General features: G+C 36.9%; 2 protein-coding genes and 1 pseudogene across 2 annotated transcripts; 1 reads left to right on the top strand and 2 right to left on the bottom strand.

Annotated features, from left to right (window-relative positions):
• The first annotated feature begins 15,889 nt into the window (after positions 1–15,889).
• Positions 15,890–19,579, top strand: LOC143568520 (uncharacterized). Its single transcript, XM_077054667.1, has 12 exons — positions 15,890–16,241; positions 16,306–16,434; positions 16,514–16,606; positions 16,734–16,813; positions 17,018–17,131; positions 17,648–17,721; positions 17,843–17,919; positions 18,002–18,085; positions 18,179–18,271; positions 18,345–18,452; positions 18,560–18,634; positions 18,803–19,579. The coding sequence occupies exons 1-12, from the start codon at positions 15,954–15,956 to the stop codon at positions 19,208–19,210; spliced, it is 1,623 nt and encodes a 540-aa protein (XP_076910782.1). The 5' UTR covers positions 15,890–15,953; the 3' UTR covers positions 19,211–19,579.
• On the bottom strand, positions 19,428–21,627 carry LOC143568522 (acetolactate synthase 2, chloroplastic-like; annotated as a pseudogene).
• Positions 21,628–22,181: 554 nt separating this feature from the next.
• Positions 22,182–23,836, bottom strand: LOC143568518 (thylakoid lumenal 17.9 kDa protein, chloroplastic-like). The gene is made up of 4 exons (XM_077054666.1): positions 23,499–23,836; positions 23,316–23,430; positions 23,160–23,229; positions 22,182–22,500 (listed from the first exon to the last, which is right to left on the bottom strand). The coding sequence occupies exons 1-4, from the start codon at positions 23,801–23,803 to the stop codon at positions 22,280–22,282; spliced, it is 711 nt and encodes a 236-aa protein (XP_076910781.1). The 5' UTR covers positions 23,804–23,836; the 3' UTR covers positions 22,182–22,279.
• Between the last annotated feature and the right edge of the window lie 514 nt (positions 23,837–24,350).

Genomic DNA, 24,350 nt, shown 5'->3' with positions numbered 1-24,350 from the left:
CTCATATTCTACAAGTAGAAATGAGGACCAAACATGTCCTAAGACATGTCCTTCAAACTGAGGCAACCGACATAATTCTAAGCGATAGTGACGTGTTTTTTTTTTTTTTTAATAAACATAAAAAGCATAGTTACTCGGGATTGATCATCCCATTCAACTCAAAAAGGTTTTGAAATCTTGATTTGTCAAACGCTTTAGTATATAAATCAGCGAAATTATCAAGCGTATCCACCTTTTCAAGCACAATCAGTTTCTTCTCAGCACAATCCCGTATAAAATGATGACGTATGTCAATATGTTTAGTTTTACTGTGCTTCACGGGATTGTTAGTTACTGAGATAGCAGCTGTGTTATCAATGCAAATAGGAGTAAGTAAGAAATTCAGACCATAGTCGCGCAACTGTTGTTGAATCCAAAGAACCTGGGAGCAGCAGTTGGATGCTGCCATGTATTCTGCTTCACAGGTTGAAATTGCGACTGAAGTCTGCTTCTTGCATTGCCACGACACCAATCTGCCACCAAGAAACTGACATCCACCTGTTGTTGATTTCCGACTCTGATTGCACCCTCCATAATCAGAATCTGTGTAAGCGACTAGCTCCAAGTCTCCTCCTCTCGGGTACCACAACCCCAGCTTCGGCTTGCCCTTGAGATACCGCAGTATCCTCTTCGCACCCTTCAAATGAGATTCTTTTGGGTTTGCCTGAAAGCGTGCACAAAGACAAACAGCAAACATTATATCAGGCCTAGAAGCAGTTAAGTACATTAAAGAACCTATAATAGCCCGATATTGAGTTGGGTCCACATCTGCATCGTTGTCTGAATCAGCACCCAATTTGGAATTGACGCAGACTGGAGTATCAAATGGAGAGCTGTCCTCCATTTTGAATCGTTTGAGAACATCATGGACATACTTCGTCTGATGAATGAACATCCCATCCTTCTTCTGATCAACCTGCAATCCTAAAAAGAAAGTTAGTTCACCCATAGCACTCATTTCAAACCTTTTCTTCATGACGGCCTCAAACTCCTGACACATGGAGACTTTTGATGCAGCAAAGATAATGTCATCCACGTAGACTTGCACCAGCAGGAAGTCACTTCCTCTTCTCTTGAAGAACAACGTGCTATCAATCTTCCCTCTTTCAAACCCATTTTCAAGCAAGTAATCTGATAAAGTTGAGTACCAGGCACGAGGTGCCTGATGTAATCCATACAATGCCTTGCTTAATTTGTACACATGGTCTGGAAAGTCTGGGTCAGGAAAACCCGGAGGTTGCTCAACATACACAACCTCATCAACTTTCCCATTTAGGAATGCACTCTTTACGTCCAACTGAAAAACCTTCATCTTTTTATAAGCAGCAAATGCCAAAAACAATCTAATGGCTTCCAATCTTGCCACATGAGCGAACACTTCATTATAATCAATCCCCTCTTGTAGATTAAAACCTTTAACGACTAGCCTCGCCTTGTTTCTTATAATAATCCCTTTCTCATCTCTCTTGCACTTAAACACCCATTTTGTGCCTATCGCATGCACATTCTTTGGTTTTTCAACCAAAGTCCAAACTTCCATTTTCTTGAACTGAGCCAACTCTTCTTGCATGGCTTCGATCCACGAGCTGTCCTTGAGAGCCATTTGATAATTCTTCGGTTCAATCTGGCTGATAAAGCAGGTGTACAAGCATTCGTTGATTATGTCTGTCTCTTTAATGCTTGTGTAAACACAGGTGTGCTCATTCAAGATACGTCTTGTTTGTACACCGGAGGACACATCACCAATCACATTCTCCAAAGGGTGATCTTTATGAATTCTCGTGGTCGGAACAGAACCGACATGCAAATTGTCTTCCAAGTTAGAAGAGAGCTCGTCAATGATTGTTTCTTGCTGAGAGTGAAACGGATTGAAAAATTCTTCTTCAGTCGAGGCAGCAGGGGTATCGATAGCATTTGATGAGGAAGGTTGACATTTATCGATCAGCTGTCTTTGCAATAGATTTTCTTCCTCATCAAGGATCATCTTCGTAGCAACTCTCTCTTCTTCTTCAGCAATATCCAAATACGGTATGTTAAAATACTTAAAAAGTTTAACATAGTCGAAAAACTCAGCAGGTCCGTTGCTTGGTTTTGGCGGTTGGTAACTTGTGATATCGGTGTTACACACCACCTCAACCTTGCTGGTCGATGTATTAAAGACACGTCTGTTGGGTGTCACAACAACATAACCGACTAAGATTCCTTCATCGGCTACTTCACCAAATTTAGAATTTGTCTTTAAAATCGAACAAGGGGACCCGAATGGTTCAAGACCACTCAAGTTGGGCTTCCTCCCATGCATAAGCTCATAGCACGTTTTATTAAGTCGTTTAACCGTCAAGACTCTATTGAGGATATAGCAGGCTGTAGCAACAGCTTCAGCCCAGAACACCACAGGAAGCTTTGAATCAGCCAGCATAGTTCTGGCTCCTTCAATTAATGTTCTGTTCTTCCTTTCAGCCACTCCATTCTGTTGCGGTGTATATGGAGCGCTGTATTGGTGTTCAATCCCTTTCTGAAGGCAGAAGATCTCCATTTCAAAATTCTTGAACTCCGTTCCATTGTCACTTCTGATGAACTTAACCCTTTTATCCATAACGTTCTCAACTTTGGTAATCAAATTCTTCACCATCTGAGCCGTTTCATCTTTTGATTTCAGGAAATATATCCACGAATATCGTGAGTAGTCATCAGTGATCACCAAGCAGTATGAAGTACCTCCTAGACTTTTTGCATTCACGGGACCGAAGAGATCCATGTGAAGCAATTCTGGGGTACTGGCAATTGAATTGACCTTCTTGGTGTGATGGGATTTCTTGTGCTGCTTTCCCTTCTTGCACGGTAGACATTTGTCTTCAAAATTGAAACTTTTCAAGGGAACGCCCAGCACAAGCCCATTCTTGACAATGTGGTTCATCTTCCGAAGATGAATGTGCCCCATTCTCCTATGCCACAATTCGGACTCCGATTCGCTTGCTTTTGTCATAAGGCATGATTCTTCCGTGGCCATTTCAGTCGACCTCATATCCATAATGTACGTATTCCTATCACGTGGAGCCTTCATCACAATCCACTCCTCTGGTATCTGAAAACCAGGATGTAACACAATTGCTTCATTCTTTGTGAAGTGTACGGTGTACTCCTTATCACAAATCTGCGACACACTCAACAGATTGTGCTTCAATTCTTCTACAAAGTTAACTTTCTCCAATGTCATCTTTCCGTTCGACACCGTTCCCATTCCTGTAATCTTGCCTCAACTTTCACCGGCAAAGCTCACTCTCCCTCCTTGAACAGGTTTCAAATCGTGTAACAAGTATTTGTTACCCGTCATGTGCCGGGAACAGCCGCTATCCACAACCCAAAGATTGTTGGCAGCCCTGTTCAACTGTTCCTGCACAATAAAGCAAAAGATTAGAATTTAGGGACCCAAGACCAATTGGTCTTGGATCTATACATCCCAAACTTTGGCTTTCCAAAGTTAGTCTCTGGATAATTCCTGTAAGTCCTATTAGGATATCTCCTTGAAGATTGATTGTGAGGCCTTCCAAACCTTTGTGAATTGAAAGAATTATAGCTTGTGGTTTGGTTATTAGCAGTGTAAAACTGAGATTTGTTTCTATGAAAACCTGAATTAATCACATTTTTGAATTTTGAATGGTTTTCATTTTTAGCAGCATGATAATTACTATTAGGCTTATTCTCAGTTTTAGTAGGCCTTACACCTCTGAATCGCTGCTTCAGAGGGCAATCTGCAACTAGGTGCCCTAATTGATTACACCTAAAACAACACCTATGCTCAACCTTTTTATCAACCGGTGTTTTAGATGTCGAGGCTTTATTACCGCTCGTTCGTCTCACATATGGTGGGACGTACGGGTTTAGTGGAGTACTCTTTTTATTCGTCTTATCTTTCTCTCCACCATTGGGTAATACCACCTCCTCTTTTGCCTTACCAGACTCGGATGACTTATCCGAATCCGATGAGACTGGACTTGGATCAGAAATTTTAACACTTGAAACAGGCGAACTTGTTTCGCCTCCACTAACATTTGGTTCTTTACAAGTTACTTTAACTGGTACTGTCTGAGCAACCTCAAAGTCAACAGATTTCTGAACACTAGGGTTAAAAGTGTAATTGTGATTATACGGTGGTGGAACCTCATGATAACCAATTCCTCCTCTCTTAACAGAGGAACCTTGATCACTAACAAGGTGATCAAGAATAGCAGAGGAATTTCTGAACTGCTCTAGTTTTCTATTCAGTTCCACCACTTTTACCTGGTGATCAGCAATCTGTTTTTCTCTATCAGCAATTAGTTTGGTTTTTTCTTCCAAAACTTCATAGCTTAAATCAATCACTTCAATTTTTTCAGCAATTTTGTTTTTAGACTTTTAACATCTTTTTCACAAGCTTTTATTTTGACTTTATAGCTATTTTCTCTTGCTTTTGTAAAATGATGATCTTCTTTTAGGGTTTTAAATTCGGCATCCAACCTAACATACTGATCGGTTATAGTTGCTAATTGCTCAGACAAGTTTTCACATTTAGAACATGTTGGTTTAGAACATACCTCGGAGAGCTGGTTTTTAACATCTGCCATGAAAGCTTTTTCTTCTCCGGTAACCTTCTCACTTTCTTCAGTTTCAACCTTCGCCAAATTTGCCTGCTCAAAAGTTTCTTTAGACTGCAGGTTCCAGTTGTATTCACCAGCTTCTCTGGACATCATGGCACTATAATCTTTAGAACCCCCACTTTGCTGTGTAGACCTGCCCTGACTTCGTTCTACACGCTCATTCCTGCATTCCTTTGCAAAGTGACCGTTTTGCTGACAATTGTAGCATCTTACCTTCGTCTTGTCGAACCCTGGCCTTCCACCGACAAACTTACTTCCGGTCTTATTCATAAACCTTTTCACTCTTCTCACGATCATGGCCATCTGCCATTGTAGATCCATTTCTTCCATATCATTAGCATCAATCTGGTCATAGTCTTCATCCAACATAGCTGGATCAACAATCTTCCCTTGAATGTAGTTCTCATAGGAAGCAATAAAAGAAGCATAGAGACCAAACTGCTCTTCAGCAGACTTGACACTCATAGGCATCTTGGAGTAGTTGTGGCTGGGAATACTTGGAGAGCAACTACTCTTGCTTACCTGGGGTTGAGAACCACTCGATCCACCTGCTACATAGCAAACATCACCATTTGTGTTGACTGACACATGCCCCTCATGTGATGAGTTGGCGCTCGACTCTCCCTTCGAGTAGTAGGCAGCAGATTCAGTCTTCGATCCTGAGCTAGTGTTGACTTTAGCTCCATACATACCTGGATCTTGAACCTGATCCGTAGGTGTCTCCTTTCTAACCATGTTAAGCTCAAAGGTTCTGAGCTTGTTGACTGCCGTTTCTAGATCATATGTGGGAAAGTCTTTGTCTTCCCTCACAGCACAGTGTACTTCTCCCATTTTGGTGGGAGAGCATCTAGAAGCTTCTCAACTATTTCTTCTTCTCGGTAGGAAATTGAATAGTTGCTCAATTCAGTCATCAGATGGTAATATCGAGTGATAATATCATCTAAAGATTCATTCTTCAAATACTTGAAGACTGAGAACTGGTTTTGAGCAATTTTATCTTTGAAGCTCGGATTCCTACATTCCCTTCAAATCTGTTCTCAAGAGCTTCCCAAAGCTCTCTTGCTGACGTATACTTTCTAAACGTATGAAGGATCTCTTGTGGAAGAGCCATAGTAATAGGAGCATGAGCCTTGCTCTCGGCCTCATACATCTTTTTCTCTTCTTCTTCCATTTTGCTATACTTTTTGATTTGATCACGACCTTCATACTCCATAACTGGTGGAATATAACCATCCTGGATGCATACCCACATCTTCGCATCCTGGTATTTGACGTATTGTATGAACCGATCCTTCCATGCAACGAAATCGGTTCCCTTCAGCAATCTTGGGGCCTTAGTAGCTGACCCGGCTTCAACTTCCATCTTTACTAACTCAGAGATGTTAATCGACGACATCTTTCCTGAAAAGTAAGAAACCCGAAAAAAATCAAAAATTTTCTGAAAAGTACTGTAGGCGAAGTTACGGATAACTTCGCTTAAGCCTTAACTTCGCCGCTGATTAACTTCGCTGAAGAACTTCGCTGATGATTAACTTCGCTTAAGGTAAGCGAACTTAGGAGGTAGGCGGAGTTGTAGAGAACTTCGCTGAGTTAGGCGAACTTGAGAAGGTAGGCGAAGTTGTGGATAACTTCGCTTAACCTTATATCTTCGCTGAAACCCTACGTATCCTGACGGCAACTTCGCCTGATGAACACGGACGTTTTTGCAGATCTGAAATCTGGATTTTACGAGGTTCTTGACGGTGCAAAGGCTTGAATTCGATGGTAGGAGGTAAGATTGACTCAAAAACACAGAAAACACGTCCCGCGAATAGTCGAAACGGGACGATTTCTACACCCGCGTGAATATCCCGAACCACACAATCGAGCAAATGCTCTGATCGATACGAGATCCGCACAAGTCACATGTAAGTCTGATCAGTTAAGCTACTCAAGGACCCCGAAGACTTTCACTGATTTCTTTATCTATCTTAATTTATCTCGTCTTTTCTCAATTACGTTTTGTAAAGCCTCTTTATGGCCTTGAATTATTTCTCCATTTAAGCTATTTACCTTTTGTTTAATAAATAAAGTTTCTTTTGATTAAATATATTATTTATTGAAGCTTACTTCTATCTTATTTCTTACCTTCATTAACCTTAATAAGCTACCCATTCTTGAACTTTAAATACTTATATCTTTATGTTTAAAAGTCGTCTTAAAATTTCTTTGCTTTATTAAAATTCACTAGAACTTTTGAAATTTTACATTGGTGACTTTCTAGTGTTCAAAATTAAAAACTCCTAAAAAATTTTGTTTCCTCAAAAATCATGTTTTAATCAAACGTTTTGTAAATCCACACGATAGGACGAATCATGTGGACCATCCGACGATAACAATAATTATGGTCCGGGACATAATTATCGAAGTCCTCACATGGAAATCATGACACGTAAGATTGTGTGTCATACTATAGAATCGAAAGTAGTTGGGATGACGGTACAAATGTAAAAATGATAAGGGCATGGTGGATACGCCGCTGGTACATCCTATATATAAGTGCCCTTATGGGATTTGCATTTAAATCGTTATTTTAACTATTAAAAGTTCTATGCTATGATAAGTTATTAAATTTTATTTTAATGTTCTTTTTCTCAAAATTAAATGGTTTGTTATAGTATCCTTTAATTTCGGGACGAAATTCCTTAAAATAGGGGAAACTGTAAGAACTCGGATTTTCTAAATTTATATTCTTTAATCATAACCCGACCCGCTTCTATATCATGCTTATCGAGACATTTTTATTATTTTAATGTTATTGTTATATAATATAACTTTCCACCAAATACATATTTAACCATAAACTAGGTTTTATCTCATTATGTATCCATACTAGATCTCGAGGGACTAAAACTATAAATATCTTTCTAACCCATATCACTAATTTGGATATTCTTACCCAGACCCGTACCCGTTTTTCTATTTCTTGTACCCGAATTCAATTTGGCTATCTTGAACCGTAATTATCGTTGTGATTGATGGAATTGATATTGGAAATCATTTATCAATAGTATCTTCGGCCTCACCGACGTTTTAAACAAACTAATTATGTTCTTGATTGATCCCTTTTCCTTTTTGAACCAAACCGCCAATCGACTAACCCTAATTCACGAAATCAGTGATAATATTTCAATTAATAGATTAACCTGGCCAGTTCATTGCTCGTTCATACCCATCTTAGTGCCACCACTGTTCTGCCCATTTAGCTTATCCTAGACGTCAATTAAAGGTAATTGATGATAGGGCTTTGATCGCTAGTCTACGTAGATCAAAGCCCTAAGTTGTTTTGTTTGATTATACACCGATTAGATTGATTTGAATTTCTAGGGTTTAGAGTTCGTTTGTTCGTCTTCTGCTTATCTTGTTTATCGGGTTCTGTTCTTAACCAACGAACACATCCAGCTCAGTTGGCTGGGTGTGCGCGTTTATGCTCTGTTGAACCAGCCACTGGCGTGGGTTCGAGTCCCGACCAGGGCGTTTTATTTTTTTTAGAAACATTTTTGTATAATTAAACATCAATTAGTACTTTAAATATATATATAAAATCATAATTTATTTTGTATTTTATTAAAACCGATACTTAAACTGGTCTGATTTCTCAATTTTGGTTAAAACCACACACACACACACACACACACACATATATATTAGTTATTAAAAGTTTATAAAGGTTTTATGATTTCAAAAGAGTTTTAATCTAAAATATACCTCTAATATAATCTTGTCATGTAACGTATTAAAGGTATAGTATAAATATTTTATAAAATATTATATTTTATATAATTATTTTTAATTATTAACTATTAGTTTTATATAAACACATTAAACGTATTTGTATTTTTAAACCTTTAAAACAAATCTTTTTATTTAAAGTTTTACAAATAATTGTTTAAGCATGTTAAGTATTTTATATAACTAAATCACATTTTGAGAATAAATTTAATAATAAATCTATTAATAAATAGCCTTCGCAAGTTTTACACTCGATCATCAAATTCCGAACCCTCTATTCTTTATTCAATTCATATTTATTTTTCCTCAACTATTGTTACTTAGGATTTCTCGTCGATAACTTCCAAAGAGCATGACTCTTGTTTACTAACGTTCTTTACCGCATTCGCTTATCTCGTGCTTATTACTAAGGTGAGTACCACATTCCCCTATTTTACTTGTTTTCTCACGTTTTGGGGACATATGCGTAAATTATATTTCTCATATATACTTATACACAAAACTGCGACTTTGTCTTATGTGTTAACAACTTATACCTTACTTGTTTATGTGCTTATTTGCTTTGTATGCTTTCGCATTCGGAGAGGTCCAACATAATCTCAGTCTAATATGATCATACGCCAGTCGTTAGCCTTTGTTCTTCTCGACATCTCAGTTATACTTGCTCATTTGGTTAATTTGTTATTCTCATATGACTTGTTGCAGCTACGTACTTTGTTATATATACTATATGTACAAGTAAACTGGTGTGTTGCTCACCCAACATGTGTTGTTGACAAAACTTTATTTTTTACGCATATGCAGATTGGTGAAGACTTAGTGAAGAATTTAGCTAGAAGAATATTTTAATCAAGAAATATAAAATTTGTATTGTTGTATGAATTATGTACTTGTTTGTAGCTGATTTATTTGATAACTGAATTCAATTAATAAATATTGTCATTTAAATATTGTGCATGATAGTAACCTTGAGAGCTGTGACAATCAGTTCGCGCCCTAGCATTTCCACCATAGGTTGGGGTGTGACAAATACGGGTACCCAAGGTGGTTTGCAACGATTTCCAAAAATGAGAGGTAAACCGACCATCACTATCGGAAATAATGGTCAAAGGTGTTCCATGGTGGCAAATGATGTACTTGACATAGAGTCGGGCTAATTCGCTTACGGAGGATTTTTCTCGGAACGGTATGAAATGAGCTGACTTGGTCAAACGATCAACAATCACCCAAATACTATCATTGCGACTTTGAGTAGTGGGGAGTTTGGTAACGAAATCCATGGCTATGTCTTCCCATTTCCAAACGGGGATCGGAGGTTGCTCGAGCAAACCAAACGGTTTTTGATGCTCGACTTTAACCTTAGAGCAAGTAAGGCCTAATTAGGGCTATTATTTTTATCCGAAACCCGAAACCCAACCCGAAAAAATCCGTACTTGAACTCGAACTAACCCGACTCGAAGAACCCAAACTTGAGAAAAGACTAACCCGAACCCGAACCGAAGTAATTCGGGTTGGTTCTTGAATTTGATTTATAAGATTTGGGTCAACCCAAAAAACATGAATAAACTGTTAGTTTTGAAATTAAATATATTTTTATGTATAATAGGATAAGTCTTAGCCACTAAAGTTATCAAAATCTGGCTCTAAGGCCATGAGGTATACTCTAACTCATCTTAATTCCACATAAGCTCCACATCATCATTTTTTTCTCTTTCACTCTATGTCATACAAAGGAAATGGTTTAACCCATTTAATACATAATTAATATAACAAATTAGTTAGTAATTAGTACATAATTAATACATATTGTTCATTTTAACCCGTTAAAAGCATAACCCATGGGACTTTTTAACACACTTAACACAAGAGGGGAGTGGTTTAATTCATCTTTAAAGTGTCATGTCACTTTAACATATGTAAGGGTTAAAGTATACCCCATGGCCTAATAGACTGTCATTCTAACTACTATGGATCAATTTTGTATTATTAATTTATGTTTTCCGGTTATTACTAATAGCAATCGTAATCGAACAACCAAATCATGTCCGATTGAATACGATTATAATTCGAGTTAGTTTTACTGTTCTTTTGAATTGTTTTATCAAGCTAGGCTAGTTTATTATTTGATTATTTGTGTTATAAGTAAAGAATAATATGTTGTTTTAATTTTAGCATTGTTTTTTTTTAAATTGGTTTTGTGTGATTATTTTTCTAGGATACTCGAAACCCGATTAACCTGAACCGAAATACCAGAACCCCAAAAACCCGTGAGAGATTTGGGTTGGGTTTTGGGTCAAGAATTAAAACTTTGAAACTTGAAGAACCCGACCCGATAAACCCGAAACCTGAAAAACGAACCAAAGAACACCTAATATTTATGTAACTAGATTTTTACCCGGCGCGTTGTGCGGGGCCACGCGCCTGGCAAGTTGGTAAATCTGGATGGTGGTAAACCCAAGCATTACTGGTCCTAAGTGGGCGGTAAGTCGACGTGAATACGGTCGGTTTTGGTACGTGTGTTATTGTATGGGAACTAAAACCAAAAAGATATAAAAATTGAGATTGATCAATGGGGTTGGTAAAACTCGAGCATTGTTGATCCCTGATGTTGAGGTGGTGTGTCTATGCAAATTCGGTCGGGTTTTTTTCACGTCCTTTACGAAACCGGAAACTTAAAAAATTTGGCATTTGGTTGGTTTTCGTTATTCGTTACAATACCGGAACTAAAACAAAAAGCGGTAAGTCTATGCAAATTAGGTAAGTTAACATCACGTTCGTCACGGTAACGAAACTAAAATAAAACATATATAACATAACAAAACTAATTAGAAATATAATTATCTAAATTAGAAAAAACAAAAAAAACTTATATATGAAAAACCTTACCCAATAAAACATTGCCAAGCGGACCAATTAAATAACAACGTTACCACACTTTCTTTTTATATATATTAGTAACTAGGTTAGGCACCCGTGTGCAACACGGGTTGGAATAAATAAATGTATTAAATGATAACAATACAAAATAAAAAAAAGAAAATGTTAGACCGTTAATATAAATAGGTATTATATGATACAATAAATTACATATTAAACGATATATATATATATATATGACATTCTTAAATCTCTAAATATATACAACACCAGGTTAGAAACATGTGTCTTACACGTATTGAACAATGATAACCAATATAATTCATAAATTTTAAAAATACTATTTATGAATGAAACTATGTCTAACGAAAACATAGAATTTCAAAAGTTACGATTCCTAAATTTCCAGTTACTTTTTTATAACTTAGAGCTAATATTTTTAATATCGCATCTATCGAACTTATAAATCTTAATTAACTATATTGATCACTAAACGAAGAACAAATTTTGCAGCCCCAAACCTATTAATCAAAAGCGAATTACAAAATTTGAAGAAAAGCATATCCATAATTTAGAATCACCAATATAATATGCAACTCAATATGTAGATTAGCTTCTAAGTTATATATCAAATTGTATCTTTTATACAAAAGTATAAAAATAAATGGCGCAATGAGAAGAAAACTACTTCATAATATCTATGAAAACAAAGGCATCCGAAAGGCTGTGTAAAAGCATTAGTAGAAGTTTGTTTCTTGAGCACGTGAGCTAAAATGGAATTAGCCAACCCTACCAACCAAAATAAGGTAATCCAAGATGGTTTCGTGGTTTCAACCGAACTGCTTGTGCATACACCGAGTAACGCCCAATTATCCAAGACCCTACAACCAGAATAAGAATAAGGTCCTCCCGTTTTCCAAATCATAAGCTCCAAATCATAAGCATATCCATAATTTGGGAAGCTAAAAGTTGTTTAATGTACCTACGATGGAAAAATGATGCCTGCTTCATCTACATGCTAAGTCATTTTCCTTAATTTCTCATCTCAAGATTGACCCAATTTTAAAATTCCCTGCAAATAACAACAATTTCAACTGATAAGTGTTGATGCTTACCTGATCGCCTAGCCCTCAACACATGCATGAAAGTTCCATGGTGGTATCAATGTTGATTTGCAGATATAAATAAAAAATTTGCTCAACTACAACTAAACACAATACAATCTACACCAAAAAGACGCAAGAAAGTTAGTTTACTTCAACGAAAAGTTGGGGTTGACCTGTTAATCTTGTTTTGACTTTCTTTCACAAATAAAGAATGTGTTTACAATAGTACAGTACGATATTAAAACAAATGGTATTTAATATTCTTTGAATAAAAAACTTCACCTGTTAAATTAAAAGGGTCTTGTTCAGGTTGACTTGTTTAACCGGTTTAGATAAACGGGTCAACCCGTCATCTAATCTAGTTTAATGGGTCGAACTGTCATCTTTTTTAGTTAGACGAGACAACCCGCAATCCTGGCTAGTTAAATGGTCCAACCTGCATCCTGTCTTGTAAAACGGGTCGACCCATTTATGACCCATTAGACCCAATATTTTACAACCCACAAATTCGATTAAAAGTTTACACATTGATTATCACTCACCAACCCATTTGACACGTTTAGATAAATGGGCAAAACAGGCTGTTTTCCCATTACAAAATTTTTCATGTGTGCAAGTTAGGGCTGGCGAACTTGACACAAATAAAACTACTAATTTTGTTAGGGTTTAACAATTCAACCCATAAACCAACAACCCTTTACTCAAGAAATTCTCACTCGGATTCTTGACAGCTTTTATTCCACTTGGTCACATTTCAAACACACCAATTTAATATCCATTTCATATAATGAATAACCAAAATAATCAAACACACATATTAACATGTTTTGATCAAATTTATTAACTGCTAAAAGATACCACTTCGACAGGAACTACTATTTTAATTGCAGTTTAAAATAGGCATGTAATTGGAAAATGTAAACATGTAGGGTTTCGATTTAAAATTTTTGCGTCATATATCAAGCATAATGATGTCGGTTAGACATTCAAGAGCGAACATAAGAAAATGCAATAACCAATTCATGTAAATAATCAACATTTTAGACGTCGAGAACCCTCATATTTTCTATTAAATTGCAAATACAAAACTAAACAAATACCGAGCAAAATTGTAAACTTGTAAACTCAACAATCAATGGTCACAAATCAAAAAATCCCTTGTGTACCTGATGAGAATGAATATGATGAGGAATTTCAAGTTGTAATACAATAAAAAAAACAGTTTTTTGGAATGTACAATAATACATTCTTAATATACAATCAAAACCATTGTAACAAAACATACTCGACATTATAGAATTTGCTTACCATCACAGGTTTGACATACGATTGTTGTTCTTCACTCTTGATTAGCTCATACCTAAAATAATAATTGGCTGGTACCGAACATCCCTACAACAAAAAAATTAGCAGCCTTAAAGAAAAAAAAACAACTTATAGAAGTAATTAGTTGATCTAATTAAAAAAGGTTAGAGCATGATTCATGTGGTCAGACTAATGAAGTTAAAAAGAATTTACTTGTATTATTGGCATGAATTAATGTGGTCGAGCTGCAATTCAAAACAAACATGAAATTCAAAATTCTACACAGTAAGGGTTTCAATTTCATATTATAAAGTCGAATTAGGGTTTATACAGTGGATGAAATTTAATAATTCAAGTGGATAACGGAGCAAGATTAATAACATACCTTAAAATAGATCCAAATAAGAACAACGTAACTGCATAATTATGAGACCGAATTTCGATTAATAGTAACAAACACGAATTCAAGAACTTTTGTGAGAATTGAAGAACAAAGAAACCGTCAATTGAGGAATACGAGTGAATTTGGAAGGTTTATTTACGGTAGGTGAACAAAAACGGGGTAAAGAAAAAATATGCCACGTGGGTTAAGGACATATCATTTTTGTTTATTATAATAGTAGATATTATAAATTTATGACAGAATTACAAATTTTGTCCTTTAAAATAAGACGAATTACGGTTCGTGTCCTTTTCTAAGTTTCCTTGCAGGCGGTGTACTTTAAACTTTTTTTTCCTACAAGTTTTGTCCTTTACGCTAACTGGGTTAGAAAAACTCAGTTAAATCTCATCACGTGAGAAGCATGTGAGGGTAGTTTTGTCTTTTTGCCTACCCAACAACTTCTTCTTCTTCTTCTTCTGTTTCTGTATCTATTAACCCTACCGACCAACCACCATGCCAGAATCGCCGCCACCATCATCACCATGCCTGAACACCACCCAATGTCGGAAACTGTCGTCACTAACAACTCCGGCCACAAAACCGTCTACCGAAATCTCCGGCGGACCTGCAACAGCGTCACCGCCATCTCTGATATAGGGATTAAAAGTTAAAACGCACCATCAGAAGCTTCAATCGACTCAAGTTTTCGGATTAAAACCTGCAACAGTACCGCCACCATCTAATCATCGGTGATTCCAGGACCCGATTCCAGTTAACTTGATTACTTGGAACTCGAATACAATCGGGTTTCGTTACTCATAGGATTCGATTACAATCCCAGAACCCGATTACCTTCCAAACTCGAACACAACAGTGGATTCGATTACAATCGGACACCGAAACAGTGGATTCGATTACCTTCCAAACTCGAACACAACAGTGGATTCGATTACAATCGGACACCGATTACGTTATACATCGATTACAACTACCAGTCGCTTACAATCGAGGTTCGATTACTTTCACTATAACTTGATTACAAAGAAACTCGATTACAATTGGATCCAGATGCGAACAACTCGAATACAAGAATCGATTACACTGAGTTCGTTCCCATTACCCTTCGAATACATTTGAGACTCGATTACACTGTTACACCCGATTACATTGTAATCGATTTTAGAGAGACTCGATTTCTTGGAGCTGCTGTAGGGAATTAGTAAAGAACAAAAAAATCAGATGATTATGAACAATATGAGCAATATAATCCTACTTGCAGTAGCAGCCAATTTCAAAATCACAGCCAAAGTCAAAATAATGAGGTTTCTTGGTGTTTTAAGAAATTAAGGGGTAGGATTTACACAATGGCCAAATATCAAAATTACAAATTTAGTTTATTACACAAATAGTCTTTAATGGGTAAAAAGACAAAAATGCCCTCACATGCGTCTCACGTGAGGGCATTTAACTGACTTTTTCTAACCCAGTTAGCGTAAAGGACAAAACTTGTAGGAAAAAAAAGTTTAAAGTACACCGCCTGCAAGGAAACTTAGAAAAGGACACGAACCGTAATTCGTCTTATTTTAAAGGACAAAATTTGTAATTCTGTCTAAATTTATAAATAAAATTAAGTGAAAACGATATTAGGTTTGATAAGTTAAGCCGTTAAGGGGGCGATCAACCGGATGCATATGATGAGCCCAGTAACGTGAGCCCAATCCAACAAAACCGTAGTAACGAACTTTGTGCAACATATAAAACTGGATCAAAATCTAAAACCCTAAACCTAACTATAACAAGGTTTATCATTTTCAATCGAACAATAATCATTCAACGATGTCGATAGCTGCTGAGAATCCTGCAATTGAAGAAAACGAAGACCCTGAGCTACCATCAGACGACGACGATGAGGTATTCTGGTCATCGGATTCTGAAATTGGAGAGGCTTTGGATTATTTGGACGCCAAAGATGACGCCGGAGCAGTAGACGGAGCTATCACACTTAATTCTCGCCGCCCGAATGCTCACGGCGGAGCTCACTCTCGACCGAATGCGTCCGCTCTGCAACCGCTTTCGAACCGGAACCAGAAGTTTACTAATCATATTAGGGCCTCGCCGTTGGAGGTGTGTTGATGTTAGTGATTGAATTGTGTTTTTAGAATTTGGTGATTGAATTGGTGGTGTACAGGAGTGGGAAGGAAGGTGGAATACCGGCATGTCGAACTCGGTCACCACTGCTATCCGTGAGAGTGTGCGTGGGACGGCTATTGGTAAGACTAAAACTACTGAGAAAGCTGACAGAGCAACTGTTGAACAAGTGAGTAATGTTCTTCATTTAAGTAAACATTGACGTATACTGTTCCCTGTATTCTCAATGAAACTGTTATTATTGTCAGGCAATTGACCCTAGAACTCGGATGGTTCTCTTCAAAATGTTGAATCGTGGTGTTTTCCATGATATCAATGGCTGCATTTCAACTGGGAAGGAGGTATGTGTTGATGCACTACTACACATATTAGAATCAGAAGAGAATGTTTCTAGGCATTTTAAACAGAAGTGAGCCATTTTGAAGAAAGTTTGTTTTCTTATACTTTCAACTTATTTATGTCAAACAGGCAAATGTATATCATGCTACAAAATCGGATGGTCAGGAACTTGCAATCAAAGTGTACAAAACTTCTGTTCTTGTGTTCAAGTATGTCTCACACGCTAAACCTCAGACTTTCATTAGATTATCTATAAGTTATAGTGACATTAATATGTGTTATGAGTATGTTTTGTCAGTTCTATTGTGTGCTTTTGTCCTTTCAAGATTGCATTGTGAATTTGATGATTAAAGTAGCGATGAAATATTCTATGATTTGGCTTTATACTCATGTTTTTTTCTTCACAACTTCAGGGATAGAGATCGCTATGTGCAAGGTGATTATAGGTTCAGACATGGATACTGTAAGCACAACCCGAGGAAAATGGTGAAGACATGGGCTGAAAAGGAAATGAGGAATCTGATGCGGTAACACAAGTTTTTCTTTCTTTGTAGTTATGTGATTTTCGTTGTCTTTAAAATTTCAATTTTGATGGTTATATAAATTTCATTTTGGATGGTAATGTAAATGCCACATCTGTTCTATTAATCTTGTTTAGAGAAATCAGAAAAGTTCACTACACAATAATAATTTGTCAAGGGTAAACTAGATAAATATTCATTCAACTTTACACTGACAGATAATGTATGCATTGAGCTTTTAAGTTACCTTTTTAATGTACCATACTTCCAATTGTTGCCTTTCTAACCGGTGACATGTCATCGTTTTTAATGATGTGGTGATTTATTTGGCTGCCATGGCAGCAAAGAGCCAGATTGTGGCTATAGAAAAGGCAGAACAGTAAATTTTTTACCTTACACATAATACAAAATTTATAAACTAGAGAATTTGTATCATTGTATGTGTTGTTTTTGTTTGTTTTTCAGTTTTTCGTTATAGATCGAGAGGGAGATTTAAAATTTTATATGTATATTTTACTGCAGCCTGAAAGCTGCTGGAATTCGTTGCCCCACTCCGCTTCTTTTAAGGCTCCATGTGTTGGTTATGGAGTTTATTGGTAAACTGTTGTATTTATATTTTGATTAATAATATACTTATGATACACTCTCAGTGTGATCACTATGGATTATTACTATGATATTTATTTGGTTATTAATATATGTATTTTATTTTTTTAGGAACCACTGGATGGGCTGCACCTCGACTAAAAGATGCTGCACTGTCTCTAGACAAGTTACGTGAAGGTTATGTTGAGGTAGTTGAGATTGTTTTACTAAAACTGAGAGTAGTTGTATAATTTTACATTCTTACAATACAACATGTGTATCTCTGTGTAGATGATAACTTCAATGCGGATACTATATCAAAAGTGCAAGCTAGTACATGGAGACCTTAGTGAATACAACATACTTTATCACGAGGCAAGTTTTATATTTTCATTATTTTTTTTGCACATATTTAATATTAAAAAAAACTTCGTGTTATTATAATTACTTAAAATTTCTTTTTTGCAGGGTCACATGTACATCATTGATGTATCTCAATCAGTTGATCTTGATCATCCTCACGCACTTGACTTTCTGAGAGAGGATTGCGTTCACGTATCTGTACGTTTTATTAATTTTTATTATTAAACAGGTCAAATCGGTTAAATCATATTAACTTTGTTGTGGGATGTAGGATTTTTTCAAGAAAGGTGGAGTGGCGGTTATGACTATTCGTGAGTTGTTTGACTTTATTGTTGACCCGTCAATCAGTGATGAGTCTGTAGACAGTTATTTGGAGGAGGTATGTTATGGTTATTATTAACTATTTAACTTATTATCATCATCATTGTTTCTAATTTTAATTTCAAGGAATTAAATTCACATATTTAATCAAATTCAAAAATTCAGGCTCAAAAGAAAGTTTTGGCCCGAGGACACGAGCTTTCCACAGAAGATGAAATTGCAGATGCTGTTTTCGTCCAGGTATGCATAACAACCAAGTTTGTCTTTGTAAACGGGCTGTCACATCTACTCTTTGTTTAGTTTGGTTAAAAGACTTATTAACGAGAGCCTTGTTTAACTATTAAACCATTTGGGCCGTTTGTTTTCTTGGGCCTGTTTCTGAAATTTGTTTTATTCTAATTTATGTAGTCATATATTCCGAAAACATTGGATAATGTGAAAAACGTGGAGGCGGATGTAATACGGTTAACAAGCGGGCAAGACACAGGAGACATGTATTATCGAACGATTACAGGGCTCAAACAAGTGCGTTTAATAGAAGAACAGAATCAAGAAACAAATGTTTTAGAAGATTCACATGCTGACGTGGCACAACATTCTAATTCACAAGATCATGAATCACAAACCGAAACAGATGATTCAGATGATGAATATTATTCTAGTAATGAAAAACCGACAGCTTTGGATAAAAAGGCGGCGAGAAAAGAAAATAAAAAGAAAGTAAAAGAAGAGAAAAGAGAAGCTAGAAAGAGTAAAGTACCAAAAGCGGTTAAGAAGAAAAAAAAGAAGTTGGCTAAAGCTAAGAAAACCCGTTAGAAATCATGTCTGGTTAGAAGCAGTGCCATATGTGGTTTGATGGTTTTATATTCATTTATGGTTGATAATTTTAATTTTGTATTGTGTTGAGTTTTTATATTAATCCATTTTGTACGTGTGAGCGATCCAGATTTTCTCTTTTATTCTTATCAAATGCCATGAAGTTGAAATCTTTTACTATACAACAAGGTACATAGTGCTGAGTGTTTTAACGCATCATACACACTGCTTTACAAAGCAGTTATTGTTCTTATTATGTTCAAGAAAACATTAATGAAGTTAGTATTGTATTCTGCCATCACCTTCAGTTATAATATCCTTAAAAAACTTCCTCAAGCTGGGATCATGGGCAAAATATGTTCTTGATGTGGAACAATAACATTCAACAAATAAAGCCCGGGTGTATCCAACATTTTTTGAACCGCGGTTCTGACATCTCCCATTTTGCTCACTCGGGCCGCTGGTATGTCACACGCTTCAGCAAACTTCACCATATCTGGAAATATCTCTAATTCTTTTCTCAGGTTTCCTAAATACGACTGGGCCCGGTTCGCCTTATAGTAACGGTCTTCCCACTGTACAACCATTCCCAAGTGTTGGTTATTAATCACCATTATCTTAACTGGGAGATTCTCACGAATTGTAGCCAATTCTTGAATGTTCAAATAAAACTTCCATCACCGTCAATATCAACCACCACTGCATCAGGTCGTGCAACCGCTGCCCCAAAAGCTGCAGGAAGCCCGCCTTATAGTAACGGTCTTCCCACTGTACAACCATTCCAAAGTGTTGGTTATTAATCACGATTATCTTAACTGGGAGATTCTCACGAATTGTAGCCAATTCTTGAATGTTCAACATAAAACTTCCATCACCGTCAATATCAACCACCACTGCATCAGCTCGTGCAACCGCTGCCCCAAAAGCTGCAGGCAGCCCGCCTTATAGTAACGGTCTTCCCACTGTACAACCATTCCCAAGTGTTGGTTATTAATCACGATTATCTTAACTGGGAGATTCTCACGAATTGTAGCCAATTCTTGAATGTTCAACATAAAACTTCCATCACCGTCAATATCAACCACCACTGCATCAGGTCGTTCAACCGCTGCCCCAAAAGCTGCAGGCAGCCCGCCTTATAGTAACGGTCTTCCCACTGTACAACCATTCCCAAGTGTTGGTTATTAATCACGATTATCTTAACTGGGAGATTCTCACAAATTGTAGCCAATTCTTGAATGTTCAACATAAAACTTCCATCACCATCAATATCAACCACCACTGCATCAGGTCGTGCAACCGCTGCCCCAAAAGCTGCAGGCAGCCCGAACCCCATCGCCCCTAGCCCGCTTGAAGTCAGCAGTTGTCTTGGCCTATTGTACTTGTAGAACTGGGCCGACCACATTTGATGCTGCCCGACCTCAGTAGTTATGATTGCGGTCCCGCCTGTTAGTTCAGTGAGCATTTGGATCGCATACTGAGGTGGGACCGCGTTCCTGAATGTTTTAAATGTCAACGGGTTACTCGCTTTCTGACCCATTACTTCCTCCTTCCACAGTGAGAAATCAAGATTCATCATACTCTCATCTCTTTCCCAAATCTTATTTATTCCTTGTAAAGCGGTCTTGATATCGCTACAAACCGACACATGAGGCTGCTTATTGTTAGGGTTTAAATTGTGTATAACGAAGATGATGAAAATCAAAGATACTAATTGTATAAATTGAAAGATTTGATCACAAGGATCTACAAGGATAACAACAAGTGTCCCGGGCTAAGCCCTTCTCATGCACATGGCAATGAGCCTAATACTAACCAATTCTATTTCCCCTTCCCCAAGCCACTAGTCCTCTTTATTTATAACGGTAAAGTTACATATACCCCCTCCCACAATTGCAAAATACTATTTAAGTGAAAAACTAACATACGACTCCTATCACTTATTCTTTCCTATCTCTGCAAGGTCGATATCAATATGAACAATTTTAGCCCGACTCGCGAAAGCTTCAATCTTTCTCATGACACGGTCATCAAACCGGACGCCAAATGCCAACAAGTCGCTTTTATCAATAGCATAGTTAGCATAAACTGTGCCATGCATCCCGAGCATTCCAAGCGATAAATTGCAAGAGCCCGGGTATGTTCCAAGTCCCATCAAAGTATTAGTGACTGGAATACCAGTAAGCTCGACAAAACGCCATAATTCATCACTCGAGTTCACACAACCACTACCCGTGTACAAAACTGGTTTCTTCGATTCCTTTATTAAACGCACGATTTGTCGTAAATGTGACTCTTTTGAAGGCATTGGCAGCCTAGAGGCTAGACATGTAACTGGATAACCTCATAGGTTCATGACTCTCCACATTCCTTACATGTCAAGTCATCTGTCACCTCTACGAATTCCTTATTCGTACATCCTCATTTCCGCTATCTTCAATTTCTATGCTTGTGTCGACCTATTGGTCGGTTCCTTCCGTATAGAATAGTTGGTTGAACTGAAACTTTACACAATTTCCCCTTTAATTAATCATGAACATCTTGTCACACAAAACCTGTTTTGATCTAAGCGAGCGTGCGTATTGATGACCCACTGAATGACCAATTCAAAACTTTTATGCCACTACCCTGTACCTAGGACCCTTAACATCCTTCACTTGTGTGTCGACCATACTCCTGTCGGTAATTAAATTTACCACGGCTATCTAGACCAGTGGTAATCCCTAGGTAATCTATCCGCCGGTAGACTCTTTTATCCATGTCAGGTTTCACAACGGACTGATACTGACCTTGGAGTTACCTGTGGCTGCATCTCTAGTAAAAAGCTGTCTGTTTCGTAGTGTAATACAACAAACCGGAACACCTCACTGAGTTCACAACTCACTAGACGAATCTCCTTGAATCTGGTAAGTCAACGACCTATTGGTCTGCGTTTTCTAAAAGCAATTACTTAACAGATAATAGCAGTGAATGAATCAAACATCATTTACAATCTCATATTAAAATGATATAAACATAAACAAATGGGACCAATGAACATGATTGTTTGTATACACATTTAAACTGATCCTAATCCATGGCACTAAAACTAGGTGCATCCCACCCTAATCGGTCCACAATCTTCCTTATTCTTTCTTCTTGACCCTTTGAGTCCCCTAAGGCTGTGGTGAAAGGGTACACATATGTAACCTTTGTCGCCATGCACCGATAAGATACCACGTCTCCTTTCACCGAGAACTCTAAAACATCACGCCCAAAATTTCCATCCACCGTCGCTTGCAAATATTTACCTGGCGAGTAAATATTATGTAAATAGGCCAATAATCAATGAACCGAAAAGCGCGTACACTTCTATAGTTCTACTAGTTACTTAGATCACTAGCAACCACCAACATCATCAACAAGCTCATGACTTTAATTGTTATAGAAGGAAAGAAAAGAACAAGTAAATAATGCATGATTTATGTATACAAGAATAGAGGGCAAATCATATAAAACTCATTTTTCCTACAAAGCGTAGTAAGCATACTGACTTATAAAACAATTCATCACTTTTTTTAAAACTTGAAAATTTGCATACTTCATTTTTTCAAAAAGGTATACCAGAATTGAGAAGCTTGTGCATTGTGTGATAAAGAGTCCGTTTAACCCATTTACACGGTGCAGATATATGCCTAACGCACCTGCACGTTGCGAATGTGTTTCTAGGTTTGCAATGGGTTTTGATTCATTTTGGCATGCATGTCTGAAATTTGCATTTTATATCTCTTACCCGTGGAACCCATGTGTGACTTCTTCGTTGTGTCCCACGCTTTCTAGCTACCAGCTATACTTGATTCGTGATAAATTATTCTATTTCTAGAAATGCAAATTGAAAAGGATCATCTAGCATTACATAACCGAAACTAAATTACAATGCTTTTGCATTACACAAGTGAAGCAAAATTACCATCCGGGGTGTCTTCTACAATCTCAATTTTGGCGTTTTTCTGCGTTTCTAATATCGCATCCTGCAATTGCTGCAATAAACATTCAAAAATTGTAACTTTCACCAAACACAAAATAAAATACACCTAAAAAACACAACTGACAAAATATCAAACACCTGGAGTGCATTATCCAAAGACTTGTCCGGAATCCGCCAAGGGAACGCAAACGAGGACGATTTTGGATTACTGGAAACACACCCTGGATTATTCGACGGGCATGGTCTAATCTTCCTGCAGAAACACAATCACAATTCAAGAAAAATGAAACCCATTAAAGAAAATAGTAAAAAATTGAATACCCATTATCCAATCCAGTGATTAAGTTCTTGGATTGGGAGAATGGGGTGGTGGCAGAAGGTAAATTGGGTGGCTGAATTGGGTTGTTTAAAGATGGGATTGCAAGAGATGGTGGTGGTGGTGAAGTGAGTGTTACAAATGCAATTGCTAATGAGAGTAATTGATTTGAGAATAGAGATTGGGGTTTTGGATTAGGGTTTTGTGGAATTGAATGTGAATGTGAAAGTATTGAAGATTGAATTGGGGGTTGTTTGAGTGGGAATAGAGAGAGGGTGGTGTTAAACTGAAACTCATTGTTACTACTCATTTGAAACTTGTTTGTGGATGGCTGGTTATATATTATTCAACCTGGACACTGCTTTTATTAAAAACTAGGATAGGTACCCATATATTAATATTATGGTTATCTATACGACAATACCTAATATAGATTAGCTTTCTTTCCAAGTTTTCTAACCCTATATATGCATCTCATTGTACATAATTGTAATACACATCTTATTAATAAAATCTCCTTTTTATTCCCTACATGTTCATCTCTTATTCCTTTACTATTAGGCTAGTTTCACAAGTTGAGTATTATACATTAAATAAGTACAAAGTTAAATTGCAACTATAATTCACAAATTTAAAAATAAATCAAAATCCCTAAATAATCTTTCGATACAACATTAGATGATACACTAAAAATATGGTAACAACTAAAGTAGAATAGTATTACGAGAACATAACTGGTTCAATCGAAACAAAAATGAACCTGTCATAAGTGAAGAAAGCTTCCGGTTAGTCAAAGAATGTGTCGTAAAGAGAATCGATATGGTTTTGATCAACAATATATGGATAGAAAGAAAGAG

The sequence above is a fragment of the Bidens hawaiensis genome, unplaced genomic scaffold (genome assembly GCF_021521415.1).
Source record: "Bidens hawaiensis isolate Kalapana, Puna unplaced genomic scaffold, B.hawaiensis_p1.1 tig00024002_1, whole genome shotgun sequence".
Taxonomy (NCBI): domain Eukaryota; kingdom Viridiplantae; phylum Streptophyta; class Magnoliopsida; order Asterales; family Asteraceae; genus Bidens; species Bidens hawaiensis.
The sequence above is the reverse complement of the archived record's forward strand: the minus strand, read 5'-3'. Positions and strand labels throughout refer to the sequence as shown.